At 36.7% G+C, this 15,090-nt stretch overlaps 2 protein-coding genes and 1 pseudogene across 3 annotated transcripts in view; 1 reads left to right on the forward strand and 2 right to left on the reverse strand.

The window, feature by feature from the left end:
• Positions 1 to 2,549: 2,549 nt before the first annotated feature.
• LOC149572740 (uncharacterized) lies at positions 2,550 to 3,901 on the reverse strand. Its single transcript, XM_089815876.1, has 2 exons — positions 3,806 to 3,901; positions 2,550 to 3,050 (listed from the first exon to the last, which is right to left on the reverse strand). Exons 1-2 carry the CDS (start codon positions 3,899 to 3,901, stop codon positions 2,550 to 2,552), a joined length of 597 nt encoding a protein of 198 aa, XP_089672002.1.
• A 3,441-nt stretch (positions 3,902 to 7,342) lies between these two features.
• The window catches only part of LOC149572741 (BRCT domain DNA repair protein), an 80,128-nt gene continuing 72,380 nt past the window's right edge, over positions 7,343 to 15,090 (forward strand). For both annotated transcript variants that reach the window (XM_089813829.1, XM_089813830.1), the window contains exon 1: positions 7,343 to 7,691. In XM_089813829.1, coding sequence (XP_089669955.1) covers positions 7,475 to 7,691 — 217 coding nt within the window. In that variant the 5' untranslated portion in view covers positions 7,343 to 7,474. The remainder of the gene's footprint in view (positions 7,692 to 15,090) is intronic.
• On the reverse strand, positions 12,459 to 13,561 carry LOC149572742 (putative inositol transporter 2 pseudogene; annotated as a pseudogene).

Genomic DNA, 15,090 nt, shown 5'->3' on the forward strand with positions numbered 1-15,090 from the left:
ATATTACTAATTGTCCATGAAGGTGTAGTTTTTTTATTCAGACAATTAATAATATTGAGTGAATCCCCTTCTAACCAGATCCTTTTCAAGTTCAACTTTTTTGCATACAGAAGACCATGGAGAGCAGCCGAGGCTTCAGCAACATGATTTGTTTGGGTACCAACTGGAATAGCCAAGCTTCCAACATTGTCCCCTTTGGAATTTCTTATCACAATACCACATCCTGCAATTTTGGGGTTACCTTTCGATGCTCCATCAAAGTTAATCTTGTACCAATCATCAGGAGGGCAATCCCAACTAGCTTTTTCCCTACGATTGAGCCTCTAGTCATCCAAAATCTCAGCCTTCAAATTCCAATTGAGAAGAACAATAGATTCCCAATCATTACAAGGTTGCTGATCTGGGGCTATATTTTTAATGTTCTCAATCAAAAGAGTCTTTATTTTATAGAAGACCTGAACCGAGCTGGATTCAACATCTCTAAAGATTCTATCATTACGTTCTTTCCAGATACCCCAAGCAACATACGTCAGAATGAAATCCCACAGTTTACCAATTAAGGAATTTTTTGAAGGAGCCTTCCAATTATTAAAGAAGAGTTGAAGATTGGAAGGGAAAACCCATTCAACCTTTAATAGATGAAATATAGAATCCCAAATCTTCACAGAAAAAGGGCAATGTAAGGTAATATGATCAACAAATTCCCCATCATTCTTACAAAGTACACATCTATTGATAATAACAATCCCACGCTTTTTAAGGTTATCCAAAGTAAGTACTTTGTTTTGCAGCAGGGTCCATAAGAAAATGTTAACCTTGGATGTCATACCCTTCATCCACGCTTTAGCCCAACAAGGTTCATCATGGTTATCAAAAGAGTCAACATAGGCAGAGGCAACATAAAAAACACCATTAGGTTCTTTTCCCCATATATGTTCATCCTCCTTTTGATTTAAGAAAAAAGCATTAAGGCTCTTTTTGAGTTCAACCCAATTGGGGTCAAGTCTAAAAAGATCCACCCATCCATTGTCTATCCAATAGTCTGCCACAAGAGAACCAAACTGGGTCTTACACAAGTCCATATACCTATTCCATCTTGGGTCATCACATAGGGGGTGATCCAAAAACCAAACATCTTCCCCAAAAAGAACTCTACTTCCATTTCTGACCTTCCATTTTATCCCTTTTCTTATTATGTTTTTGAGCTACTGAGAATTTTTTCAGATCATTGACCCCCCTTGAGCCACATTACTATTAAGGTAATGGTAGAGGTCAAGGTTATCAAAGTTGTATTTATCATTCCAGATATTCTTCCATTCCCCATCCTCATTATGCCATCTCCATAACAATTTAGCCATTAAAAAATCATTCATGGAAGAAACTCTATGTAGCCCAAGACCTCCCTTCTTATATGGCATGCAAACATTTTCCCAAGCAATAAGAGGGAATCTTTTTTCATTCTCCATACTCGTCCATAAAAAAGTTTTCTAAATCTTTTCAATAGCAAGGGAAAATTTTCTAGGAATTTTAAAAAGACTCAATGCATACAACGGGGCACTTTGCACGATAGATTTAAGAACAACCACCTTACCAGCCTGATTGAGTAAAGATCCCTTCCAACCTTCAAGTTTCGAGTGAATTTTATCTATCAAAGGATGCCAGAAACTATTAGGAGGGGATAAACCCAAATAGGAGCCTGGAAAGGAGCCAATCTCACAGCCAATAATATTTTTAATCTTCAATTGCCTTTCCATATTAACATTCATGAAGTAAATCAGACTCTTATTCTAGTTAATAAGTTGACCAGTAGCTAAGCCATAATCCACCAAAGCCTTCTTCAAAATCCTAGCATTCTTCACTGAAGCTTCTCCCATAACAATAGAATCATCAACAAATTGTTGATGGGAGCAGACTAAAGTCGAGAAGGAATGATAAAGACCTACAATGTCACCTTTAAGAACCAAACCATCTATAAATCTTCCCAAACACTCAGCTAAAATAATAAAAAGAATAGGGGAAATAGGGTCACCTTGTCTTAAACCCCTAGAAGCCTTGAAGAAAGAGGAAGGAGAACCATTCATGAGCACCAAGAAAGAAGCTGACGACACCAACATAAAAATGAGATCACGAAATCTCTTACTGAAGCTAAAAGCTTCCAAAACTTGGAGGAGAAAATGCCAATCCACTCTGTCATAGGCTTTAGAAAGATCAAGCTTTAGCAAGAAACCTTCCTTCTTGGAAACCGAAAGGGAGTGGATATTTTCATGCACCGTAATAATGGAATCCACAATCTACTTGCCTAGAACAAACCCATTCTGTTGTCTAGAAATAATGTGAGGCAAAAAAGTCATGGTTCTTAGTGTAAGAACCTTGGAAATGATCTTATAAAAAGAGTTACACAAACTGATGGGTCTGAACAAGTCCATACTATCAGCTCCCAGCTTTTTAGGAATGAGAGCAAGGAATGTGCCATTCAACTCTTTAAGGATATTCGTGGACCCAAAAAATTCCTTCACCCCGTTGCAAACATCCAATCCAATAATATGCCATTACTTATGAAAGAAAAAGAGCGGGAAACCATCTGGACCAGGAGCTTTGTCTCCTTCAAAAGAAAAGACAGCTTGAGAAATCTCAACATTCGAGGGATTAGAGGTGAGAAAAGAATTTTGGTCTGCAGAGACACAAGAAGGGATGCATTCAAGAAAAGAATCCCGTTTGTCCAGATCCAAATTGGATTCTTGCAACAGAGATTTGAAGAAGCCCACAACCTCCCTTTTTATGGTCTCTTCATCTTCCGTAGATCCCTCATTCATTTTAAGTCTGCAAATTCTATTAGCCATCCTGTGCTTGAGAGTTGACACATGAAAAAACTTAGTGTTACGATCACCTTCCTTAAGGAAGACCTTTCTAGAGCGCTGCCTCCAAAATGTTTCCTCTTTGGCTATAATATCATGCAATTCAACCATTTTACCACTTTCTTCTTCCCTTGAAAAGGTTACATAACTCTCCATTTGAATCTTGTCTTGAATATCTTTAAGCTCCTCAATAATCTTATTTTTATTCTCAAAGATATTACCAAAAGTATTTTTGTTCCAAATTTTAATCTTTTTCTTGACATTCTTCAATTTTGCAACAACTTTGAACATTGTTGTACCATCAACTTGAATGTCCCACCAATCCATGATAAGGGTCTCCAAACCTGGATGATGGGTCCACATTTTTCCAAATCTGAAAGGGAAGTTCTTATGATAATTAATCTTGTCAGCAACCAAAAAGATAGGGTAATGATTAGAACCCACCCTAACTTGAGCACTAAGGTTACATTTATAAGAAAGTAGCCAGTCAATATTGATGAGAGCACGATCCAATCTAACTTGAATAAGATCATTTCCTACCCTTCTATTTTTCTAGGTGTACTCAATACCATGTAAATCAATATCATGAAGAGTGTGTTGATCGATAAACTCCATTAAGTCAATCCTGTTATCCAGCAGGGTTTAGCTCCCTCCCCATTTTTCATGTTCTTTAAGCAAAGTATTGAAATCCCCAATAACAATCCAATTGTCCTCCTCAAAATACTTCCTCTGATTTGAAATTTTAGTCCATGATCCATGATAAGGGTCTCCAAACCCGGATGATGGGTCCACATTTTTTCAAATTTTAAAGGGAAGTTCTTATTATAATTAATCTTGTCAGCAACCAAAAAGATAGGGTAATGATCAGAACCCACCCTAACTTGAGCACTAAGGTTACATTTATAAGAAAGGAGCCAGTCAATACTGATGAGAGCACGATCCAATCTGACCTGAATAAGATCATTTCCCGCCCTTCTGTTTGTCCAGGTGTACTCAATACCATGTAAATCAATATCATGAAGAGTGTGCTGATCAATAAACTCCATTAAGTTGAAATCCTGTTATCTAGAGGGGTCTGGCTCCCTCCCCATTTTTCATGTTTTTTAAGCAAAGTATTGAAATCCCCAATAACAATCCAATTGTCCTCCTCAAAAGACTTCCTCTGATTTGAAATTTCAGTCCATAATGCCTTCCTACCCCATTTAGTATTAGGAGCATAAACATTTGTGAGGATCCAACAAAAATTATCTTTGGAATTGATGAATCTAACATTCATAAAATTAGAGTTTTGAGAGATGATTTCCCCTTGAATCCACCTACTAGACCAAAAAACAACCAAACCTCCTAAAGCTCCTACCGAGTCATTCCCAATAATCTTCCCACACTGAAACACTGGGAGATTCTCCACCTTTTCTTTGAGCATTTTGGTTTCTTGAATCACCAAAATATTCGGCCTATTATCTTTGATCAAATTCTTCAAAATATCTTGTTTATGAGGGTTGTTTAACCCTCTAATATTCCATGAGATAATCTTCATGGTTTATGAAATTTTTTTGTTTCCAAAATAGTTCTCTGACTACCATCTGCTATGCTTATGATGGTCTCAACTATTCTCCTCTGTTGGTTAGAAGGTTTGCCAACCGGTGAAAGGGAGGAACCAACATCCCCATGCTTACAAGATATTCCAAGAGGTTTATCTTCTGAGCAATTCATGTCCCCTTTTGGCTTAGGGCCTCTCTTCATAGGCTTAGGAGGTACCCGCTCTACCTTCTCCCCTTCATTCTTCCTATTTTTGTATTTTCCTTTGTTGTTTTTTTTTCCCAACTGTGGACCATTCAACATTAGAAACATCCTCCTCCCACTAATCTTCCTCAATAAGAGACAAGTCCTCAACTTCTCCACTGACAAAATTTCCTTTCTTAGCCATATTCTTCATAGGGGAGTCTAAAGGAGAAGCTAGAACCATATGGGCTGACACAAAAGAATGATTCCCACCATTCTTAGTTGAAACATCTTGACCAACTAGGGTCATCTCCAGATTGTCACAATGCTGTTGTTGTACAAGACACTCCTGGTCTTTCTCCAAGACTTCCACAAGAACCTGCCTAAGAGGGTTGACAGAAGAATCCTTCACTGGATGACTAGCCTGCAAAACACCAGCATCCATGAACATGGCAGATTCTCTGATAGCCTTAGCAGTCCCTACATCCTTACTCAGATCCTGGGAGGAAGTGTTCCCATCTGGAGAAACCTGAGTCTCAGTACCTTTCTCAAAAACCTCAGAAGAATCCTTCACAGAATGGCCAACCAACAAGACACTAGCATCCATGATCTTGGCAGGTACTCCAATAGCCTTAGTAGAGCTTGCATCCTTGCTTAGATCCTTAGAAGTAGTGTTCCCATTTGGAGTAACCCCTTCGCAAACCAGAGGTCCAACATCCCTTGCCACCACCTTCCGTTGCCATACTTTTTTACCCTTCTTGGATTTCTCTCTCAAAGAGGGGCATTTTTTAGCCCAATGCCTAGCTTTTTTACAATGAAAGCAAACAAAGGGGAAAGACTCAAACTCAATGCGTTGATCCCATATACCCAACTTGGATTTTAACGAGATTGATTCAGCCATATCCACTCCTTGAGTTACTCTAACACAAAATCTGGCATAACTCATCCTTTTCCTAGAAACCGTAACTGGATCTAAAGAAAGAAGCTCACCAAAGGTTTGGGTGATCCCTTGAAACACATCTTCCACCCAGAACTCGAGGGGGAGGTTGGGTAAACGAACCCACACCGAGGCTTGAATAGTAGAGTCATCCATAGCATATAGATTAGGAGACCATTTTTGGAGGACTAGGGTATGCCTCCCCATCACCCAAGGGCTGCAACAAAGAATGTCTCGTTTGTCCTCATCACAGGAAAAACAAAATGAGAGACACCCTTTAGCCATCGCAGAGACATCAACTTGACCTTTCAGACTCCATTTCTTCCGCACAAAACTCCTTACATTGTCAATGTTAGGTCTAGCCCCAATAAACCAACCAACCAGAGTAGAATCCATGCTTAAAATGTTTTTATCAATGATTTGGTCAGGGATTTCAATAGAAAACTTACCTTTATCTCTTGCAGACGTATCTTTAATTAGGGGAAAGCAAGATTTGCTAGTGGGTCGAACTCCAAAAAAGCTCGACCATTTTTTAATGGGTTTGGGCCCTCCACCCAAGTCCTCCAAAATCCCACCTCCACCTAGGTCCTCCAGCGTACCTCCATCATCAGCATCTCTTGGACCTGCGGAGACACCTGCAGACACAAATCCCAGGCCTGGCGTAGATCCCGCATGTTTGAAATTTCCTTTCTTGCTTGATTCCTTTCCACCGCTGCTGCTCGACATGACCGCTTACTCTTGGATATCTATTAAATTATGTTGTGATCTTTATTTATTAAAATTTTGATTTTTAAAATTGATTTAGATTTTAGCTTTTAAATTACTATTTTTATATTAGTTTAGTTTTTTCTTTAAATAATAATTTTTTTGTTTCTATAATTTATTTAGTCAATAAAATATTTGTTAGAGATGTCACTATTTTTCATATTATTTTTTTGTATTTTTTCGTGATAATTTTTTTGATAGTTTTTTTTAAATGATTATTATTTTTTATATTTGATAAATTGAATTTAATTGTAAAATCTTGAAATTATTGAACATGTTTCTTAAGCTATCTATGTTTTAATCTTAACCTTTTTATTTTTGTATTATCATTTAAAAAAAAATTATATTTACATTATTTAATGTTCATTCTATATTTTTTTCTTAAATCTTATAGCGCACTTGTTGCATTTACAAAAGCATGCGACTACTAATTATAAATAAGTACTAATCTACTACTGAGCACTTATCTTTTTCAAGTTAACAAAAAAATTAATTTTTTTTTATCTGCCCATTGTCTATTCTCTAAATATGAGATCCCAAAAGTAACCCGCTGGCTGAATGAATAATAATAATCAACAACCAGATTCTTTATCCATTTTCCCTCTTCCAAAGAAACAAAATCTTTATTAAAAAGATATTCAAAATATTTGATAAATTTAGTTAAGATTTATTTATTTTTAAAATTTCCATGCGTAACTGGTACCTGGCCTGCACGAACTATGCTTGGTAGTTTGATTAAAGCAACACATAGTTCCGAAGCAAATAATTTAGTTTTAGTCTCTAGTTGTTTATTCAAAATTTCTGAGAATTTGAGAATTTTAAAAACATGCAGCAGAATTCAGAAGAGTAGTCGAATACATGGTATTAAATCTGCACCAGATTCCTTTACCTCGGGAAGTAGACAAAACATTTACGATACTTTGCCATGATAACAACCAGGCCCAGCCTATGATGACAGTCCCCACTTTGCGCACATTTCAAGTCCTTTCACATGCTTTCTAACATCCACTTTGACTCATTGCCGTGTAGATTCAGATAAAGTCCTTTGCCTTTAGAGATTCAATCATCAAAGCACATTCAATCAGCGGGGCATGATTTAAGAAAGAAGGGCTTGCACGAATGCCATGGTTAAACATGCCAGTGCAAATTGTTGTGAAGATCTTGGTAGAGAGAAACATCAGCGGGTTTGGAGAATATGGTGGACAGGAGAGATCAGTTGGTTGTGAGCGTAGGTTGTTCAAGATTAGGGGCTGCCCTTTCATCCCCTAAATCATTTTTTGGCGGAGCCAGGAAGTCATCCTCGGTGCCCATGTCACCAACTACCACTTCTTCAGCCGGCGGTAACATACACCAGCTCCAATGCGCAGGCCCATTTTCAGGGCTCATAATATGTGTGACAGGGCTATCTAAAGGTATGCTTATTTTGATTCTTTCTAATTTGTTTTTCCAAAATGTTCTTACGAGGGTTGATTGATCCTCATAATTCAGATATTCGGTATAGTTATTCCTCAAACTCTAACATTAAGCTCCGTTGCGATGCATTATAATCCGTTATCCCAGTGTGATCTTAGATCGATCGATATGTATCCTCACATGTATCTGAAAGACGTAATACAAGGTCAGGGAGTTGGATCATCTGAAGAATTCTTTCCCCCTTTAAATTGACAAATTACTCTTATGAATCATTTGGAGAGGACACTGAATTGCTTATGATCATCTAAGGTCTGAAATCGAGTCATCCAGATTATGTTTTCTGACTGAATCCTAGACTGCATACTGTTATTAAGTTGTCATAATGTCATGCATCCAGGTCCGAACCTTAGTGATTTTGATGATTATTGTGTCAAATTACAATTTACATTTAAACTAAACCATAGCTTGCGGGATCATGTCAATGGACAAGGGAATTGTTTCAATTGCAGTTTGATGCCTATTATTAATTGGAGAATACAGTGTAACAGAGTAGCGTGGATGCTGGTTATGTTTCTGTGTTTTGTAAATACGAAGAAAGTAGAAACAGTTCTTTGTTCTACGTAAGTCACGAATGCTCTTTCAAAACAGTCAAAGTTTTCTTTTTCATTCTTTTTGGGCTGGTAAGGTGCAGTCCTTAAATACCTCCTGCCCAAATTAGGATGCTTTTAGCATGAAGGATTTTCAGATTAGCACCATCTAGCTTATAAAATTATTTCAATTGCACCTTGCTGCCTACCATCAGCTAGAAGACGCTTTTTAAAGTGCAGCTATCTATACTGTGCAATTAGTTTTCCACTATGGTTTTAGATGGATTGTACATCTCCTCAAATCAATATTTGGGATACATATCTGAATATATCCCAAAGATCATCCAAGGACCCAAATGAAGTCATCCAAAGTTTTGCCCCCTTTGATCGATGAATTCCTCTAATTTATTACTCAGTGATAGCAGTGAACTGCATATTGCATGTAAATTGTCAAATGGAGCATGAGGTGACTAGATTGTGAATGTGATTATGTAAGTCATTGCTGCCACAAAACTATAGCCCATTGGTTTTGTGTCATCCAAAGATCAGGGAATTGTTTGAATTGCTGTTCTCTGCTCACGATATGTTTTAATTGAATCATTGGTTATGTTTCTATCTTTGTTTCTTAATCCCAAAAGACTGGGTGGATGTATGAATATATTTAAAGATCATCCAAAGATTTTTTCTCTAAAGATGAATAACTTGCTTGAATTCAAGTATTGGGTACATATGTTGATGTATCTCAAAGATCTGGAAGGTTGGAATTAGTTCATTTTGAGATTTTTATTTTTTTTGGAAATGATGGATCCATTTTATGAATTACTTGGAGATGCTACCGAACTTAAGACTTCAGACTGCATTTTTTAAAAACTCTCATTGTTGCTTGGAGATCATCGGTTTCCCAGGCTGTGGACATGGATCATCATGGTCTGGCGGGCTTGTGTCAGTCAAATGATGATGGATTTGTTTCAACTGTAGTTTGTTGCTCACTGTTAGTTGGAAGATACATGGTAAAGGAGTGGTCCTTTGGTTGAGTTTTAGAATTTGATTGAAACAATTTTTCCTTTTGTGTCATTCTCAAATTAATCAAGGTATTATAGAATTTCAATTTGTGCTGTCACTGCTCATGGTTCAAACACAAAGTCCTGCGAGTCCTAAGGATTTTTTTACTTGTTTCACGATTCTTTCAGAGATTTGTTTCAACTGCAGTTATCTGCTCATAATTGTTTGGACGGCACATTTTAAAGGATGGTCTGGATTCACGTTACATGTGCCCAATCATGATTTTTTTTTAAGACAATGATAGTAAAGTTAAATTCAGTTTGCCCAAGCAGAAGAAAATAACTGATACTAAAGGCAAGGTAATCACATCTAAACCCTTGATCACTCCTGCAGTGATGAGCTTCTCAAGCACAAGGAGAATCACAGGGAGTCTGAGATAGCAGAGGAGAACTTCCTTGAGAACATTGCAAGGATAAGCAGAATGATGATTAAGTGATGATGATGAGGCACTTCAGATAGAGATTTGACAGCCCTTGTAGCCCTCTTAGCCATCTCTGACTACTTCCAAATATCCCTTAAGAGAATACACCTAATCAAGGCTCACAGTGTCCCACTGTGTTCTTTGATTCAGATTGTCAAACAATGTATGTTTTCACGAACTGAGTTTTGTCTGGTGATCTTCCTACCATAATGGTTGTCAATGATGTCAAAATCCCTTTGTTGGTTTATTTTGTTATGGCTCTCAGTGATGTAGTGGTACTGTTTTGGTCCACATGAATGGATCTGGTGATAAGATATTTACAGGGTATTTTGGTATTTCTTATGCTTCTATATTCAAGATTCACGAATATAAGGTTGCAATTTTGTCCAGTAACATGGTTTACCTGCTGCTCTGTTCCTCCAAAACGGGACACGTTTGCATTGCTTTGCATGGACATTTTTGGCTCTATGATTCTGAGACAAGGTTAAGGAATGGATGAAACATGTAATCTCAAATTGATACTAGTATGTGTGGTGTTTTGACTGACTCATGGAAGCAAGTGTGTGGTATACTCTACGTGTAACCTGTAATGAATTACCTCAGCCAACTACTTGATGAAGTGTTTTGGGCCGACTTGGAATTCGACTGGTTCTCACATAAATATGATTGTTGTGCCCCATTTGAGGTATGGTGTATGGATAGGGTGGCAAGAGAACTTGAGAAGGAATAAGAAGTGATATGTATCACGAACAGTTGTGAACCACTGAAGAACAAATGAGGTGTGTAAGATCTGTCTTCTGAGCTTCAAAGGAACTGATTTTTGCATATGTTAGATGCAATTGTAACAGCTCATTTTGTTTACCTATTCTTCTCTAGGCAGTGTGCCCTTTGGCATTGAGCCTCTATTTATTGGGTAGTGAGGCACATGGAAGAAAGTGACTTCGATGGAGAATTGCTGACTGGTCTTGAAGATCTTGAGAACGTGGAAAGTGAAAACAAGGATGTGGAGGAAAACTTCAAGGAAGCTAATGAATGTGCCAGAAACAGTTCTACTAGGTAGTCTCTATTGTCTCATCAACTTCTCTCCCGAAGAAGTTGCAAGATGGAGTGAGAGATAACTAGCTTGAAATTAGAAGGAAAACTCAAAGAGAACTCTTTGACACTTGATGAATTAATGGCTACATAGAAGACACCCAAAGATGAAGGAGGATTGGGCTCCGAAGTAGGTGAAAGTTCAAGTCAAAAGGTGGAAGACAAAGGCAAAGTGGCGCATATCAAAACCAAGAAAAATACTGATGAGACAACCAAAGAAAAGCAGCTCCAGAATCAAAAGAACTCAGCAAGAAAACCTCCGTCCAGGCAACCTAAGCTCAAAAGTACCCTTCTGTTAATGGTTATTTCTTTTTTTGTAATAAGTTCCGACATGAGGCTATAGATGCGGAAGCAACATAAATCAAAATGTTTTGTGCTTTACATGCAAAAGATTTAGTTATAAGGCTAGTAATTGTGAAAGTCAAGTTAATGGAAGAAACAAACTCTTTTATGTATATTGTGAATTGTGCAATAGATTCAGACATAAAACTGATCAATGCAGATCTAGAATGGTGATAAAGAATTTGGGACAGAGAAACATTAAATGCTTTAATTGTAATCAGAATGGACAGAGTGCCAAGTATTATAAAAGCATGAATTTGAATCAAAACACACCAGTAAGAAGGAATGAGCCTATAAGAAAATTGATGTAGAATAGGTGAGAAATGAAATGAAGAGGATCTGGAGAAAGAAGGAAGTGGATACAACAAATAATTCTGCTTCACCTAGCTCTGGTGCAGAAACTTCCTCCGGAAACTAGTTCTGACTACTTTAGTTTAGGGATATCTATATTGGAAACCTTTTTCCCCCACTAAAGAAATTTGTGCAGTTGTCACAACATAATGATATGAATGACAAATTTATGAGTTTGAGCTATTGGTGAAAACTATGGTAGAAAATTTTGACTTGTGGAAGTTTGTGTAATATTGGAAGAAAACTATTATGATCCCTGCAAATGTAGACGTGTCCCTTTATGGGACATGTCTATTCATTAACACATATTGTTTTATGATTAGTAATTATTAGACAATTGTTAATTATATCTGTCATCTGATATAAATAAATAAATAAATTTAAAAAAAAAAAAAAATAAAAAAAAAAAAATATATATATATATATAATGTATGTACATTGTATACATTAATTGTCTAATTAAGCCGATAGGCTTCTCCTATGGAGCGAACACTCCAAAATAGATTAATTCCTTGTCTCACACCCAGTCACCTGTCTCACGGCTATAAGGAATTCAAATTTGTGTTGAAAACTATTACATAACAGAATCAATAAAATGTGGACAAAAGATTGAAGAAGATGTGGAAATCAAATGAAGGAACGTGGAGTATAATGAAACACAAAATTTAGGAAACGTGCTAAAGTTCAAGTTAATTTACTGCAGAAGTCGAGTGGAGAAATTACTCTAGTCTAACAGAACTCCATTACAGCTAATTAATTCCTTTCTTCCTTGGTCAAAATTACGCACCACAACAGTGCATTACTCATGGCAGGAAGACTTTAGTTTCATTGTAGTGCTGTCACACTGTTTGTGATTGAACAATTGACCATCTTTACATCTGTATCTTTGCTCCAATTACCTGTCCATGTTAGTCCACATGTCCATTACTTTTGTTCTGGTGTCAAATCCTCTTACTCTCCGGTTAAACACTGCTGCTTTGTTGTCAATCTCCTTCACAATCTTATAGGTAAGTACTTTTTTCATTCAGCTGTATAAAAAGACTTCCAGTTTTCAATACCATCAAGTTGTACAGTTTCCCAATTATTTGCCAAAAAGCAGCAGAGGTCAGAAGCATTAACCTTCAAACAAAAAAGCAAGATTGACGCAATATGAGAGGAATTGCCCTCCTGTGATGAGAAAAGCATTTGTACTGGTTAAAGTTCCCCTGATTTTGGTCAGTGAGGCTTCAGAAATGTAAAGAGGGGCTGTCATAGAAGCCATGCCAATACCAAATCCCACAAATGCTCTGCCCACAATCAGAACTGCTGGATTGGGTACGGACGCCATGAAAATCGCGCCTACAAAGAACAGAAAGTCTGCAATCAACAGAGCAGTTCTCCGTCCATACCAATCGTTCAACCAGCCTCCCACTGCAGCTCCAACGATTGCACCTGCAATGGCCATGCTCACTATAAGCTCCTGTTACACACTGTTCCATTAGTTTTATAACATTGGATAAAACTAAACAACCATCAATTATTAGTTGTTTGAGGTTTTTTCATCCATACTTTTGGATTACAATATGATCATGAGAGAGAGATTAGGATCAGTTGAATCGAATTTACTTGGAGAGATGTGTTGTGATTGACGCTCTCGAAATCATCTCGAATGTACAAAATGGCTCCAGATATAACACCTGTATAGACATGAGAAGAATTATAAGATCTGTATAACAATCTCTTACAATGAAATTACAGTACACTCCACTTCTTATTCAATGACAATCTCTTACAACACATTTTTCCTCCATATTCAATGAATTCTTACTTCTAAACGCCAAAAAATTTTGAGCTTTCGATGCTCACATCTAAAACAGCCATAACTTGATTTAAACAACCAAATTCGTCACGATTCACAGTAATAGCTTCTGTGTATTTGAATCTGAGAGTGTAAATTTTTAATATCAGTATGTTGGATCACATTCTATAAAGCATGTTTCAAATCACAGTTTATAAACCGTGTAAACAAATTCATGCTGTCAAAATGAAACACACTTTTATAGAATGTGATTTAAAACAAAAGCATGCACTCTAAAGCAAGACAACTTTATTCACCTGATCACTGAAAGAGAAGACTGAGTCCTGTTAACACTAACACACTAAAACTGTAATCACAATCCCAAACATTTATCTAAACAAATTCATGTAATCAAATTCAAAATCGCTAAGAAAAGCACAAACTTTATCAATCTAATCAGTGTTTAACACTAATTGCTTTTCAAACTGAATTTCACGTACACTATTATTACAAAGAAGGAATAATCTCTATTGTTCTTGCTTGCACTTTGATTCGGTACATCTTTCGTTTTCACTCCCTCCCTTCAATACACTTTTCCTTTCGTCACTTATCTAATTTAAGAATACCATTTGTTTGTTGTAAATTTTATCGTCTTCCCTTTTACAGGTTCACTCGTTGCAGCAAGAAGAGGAACAAAGTCAATTTGACTTGTCATACACATGATTTACTAAAGAACTCCAAGTATTTGCACTGCTCAAATTTTATGGAAAATCCTACAAGTTTTACCCATACAGAAACATTGTACTATCAAATTTGGCACACTTACTTTTACTTACATTCAATGCTTTTATCATACATTATGCATGCTTATAATTACAGTTTACAATACTATTGATAAACTACTATTCAGCCAGAAAAAAGAAATTTTGCCTTCATTGCTTTGTGCTCCTAACTACATTTCTTAACCTACCTTTCTCTATTTAAAATCTCCATTACACTATTTAATTACATTCCTATCGGTGCATCCACCTCCTATTGGTGCAAGTGCTAGTGATTAGTAATCAGAATGATTAACTAGTAATCATAACAATGTATCTCATGGTTAAATCACTCTGAAAATGTGTACTTGAAGAATATGTTTGACAACATTTTGATGATGTAATGTTTTGCTGGCAAAACCCTAAGTATATACGAAAGCATATATAGCAAATTTTTGATCATCATTTTCATATTTGTGTTTTGACAAATACTGAGGAGCAGAAGGAGACTTGAGGATGAAGCTAGGGCCAACTAGGACAAGATGTTTTAGTTTCTTATGCATTCAGTTAAGTTTGTGTGTTGTGAAGATGAGTCTCATTTTAAATTTGAAAATTTCATGAAAGAGTCAATGGGTGTTTCTTTAGGTGGTACATTTTTGATACCACCTACTAGTGTTGTGTGTGTGGAAGACATCTACAAGGTTATTAAAATTCAACCTAATGAGTATGACAACAGAAAGTTGAGCAGTCTTGAAGTTTCTCTTTCCATGAACAAATTATAGAGAATGTATGATCTAGGGCACAAAGGCTTAATGCTTGGAGTGAATTTCCAATAGTTACTGATTAGAAATTATTAAAGATGGTACTAACTAGAGTACATGGTTATTCAATTTGGCTGGACAAACCTTATCAGATATCAAACAAAGCCATCAAGGCGACAAGTCTTTTCTTAGTTAGGTCCATATCGGTAATGAAATCGGTTAAGGACAAGCAAGTTGGAGCCTTGAT

Source organism: Cupressus sempervirens, chromosome 2 (genome assembly GCF_028749045.1).
Source record: "Cupressus sempervirens isolate cs-2001-9-10 chromosome 2, ASM2874904v1, whole genome shotgun sequence".
Lineage (NCBI taxonomy): Eukaryota > Viridiplantae > Streptophyta > Pinopsida > Cupressales > Cupressaceae > Cupressus > Cupressus sempervirens.

Bases quoted from the DNA above. Each gene is read 5' to 3' on its own strand.
- LOC149572740 (XM_089815876.1), bottom strand. From the start codon at position 3,901: ATGGAGTTTATTGATCAGCACACTCTTCATGATATTGATTTACATGGT. The intron at 3,051-3,805 runs GTCAGATTGGAT...AATAAAAATAAG, and splicing joins CGGGAAATGATCTTATTCAG to ATTATTGAGGAGCTTAAAGA.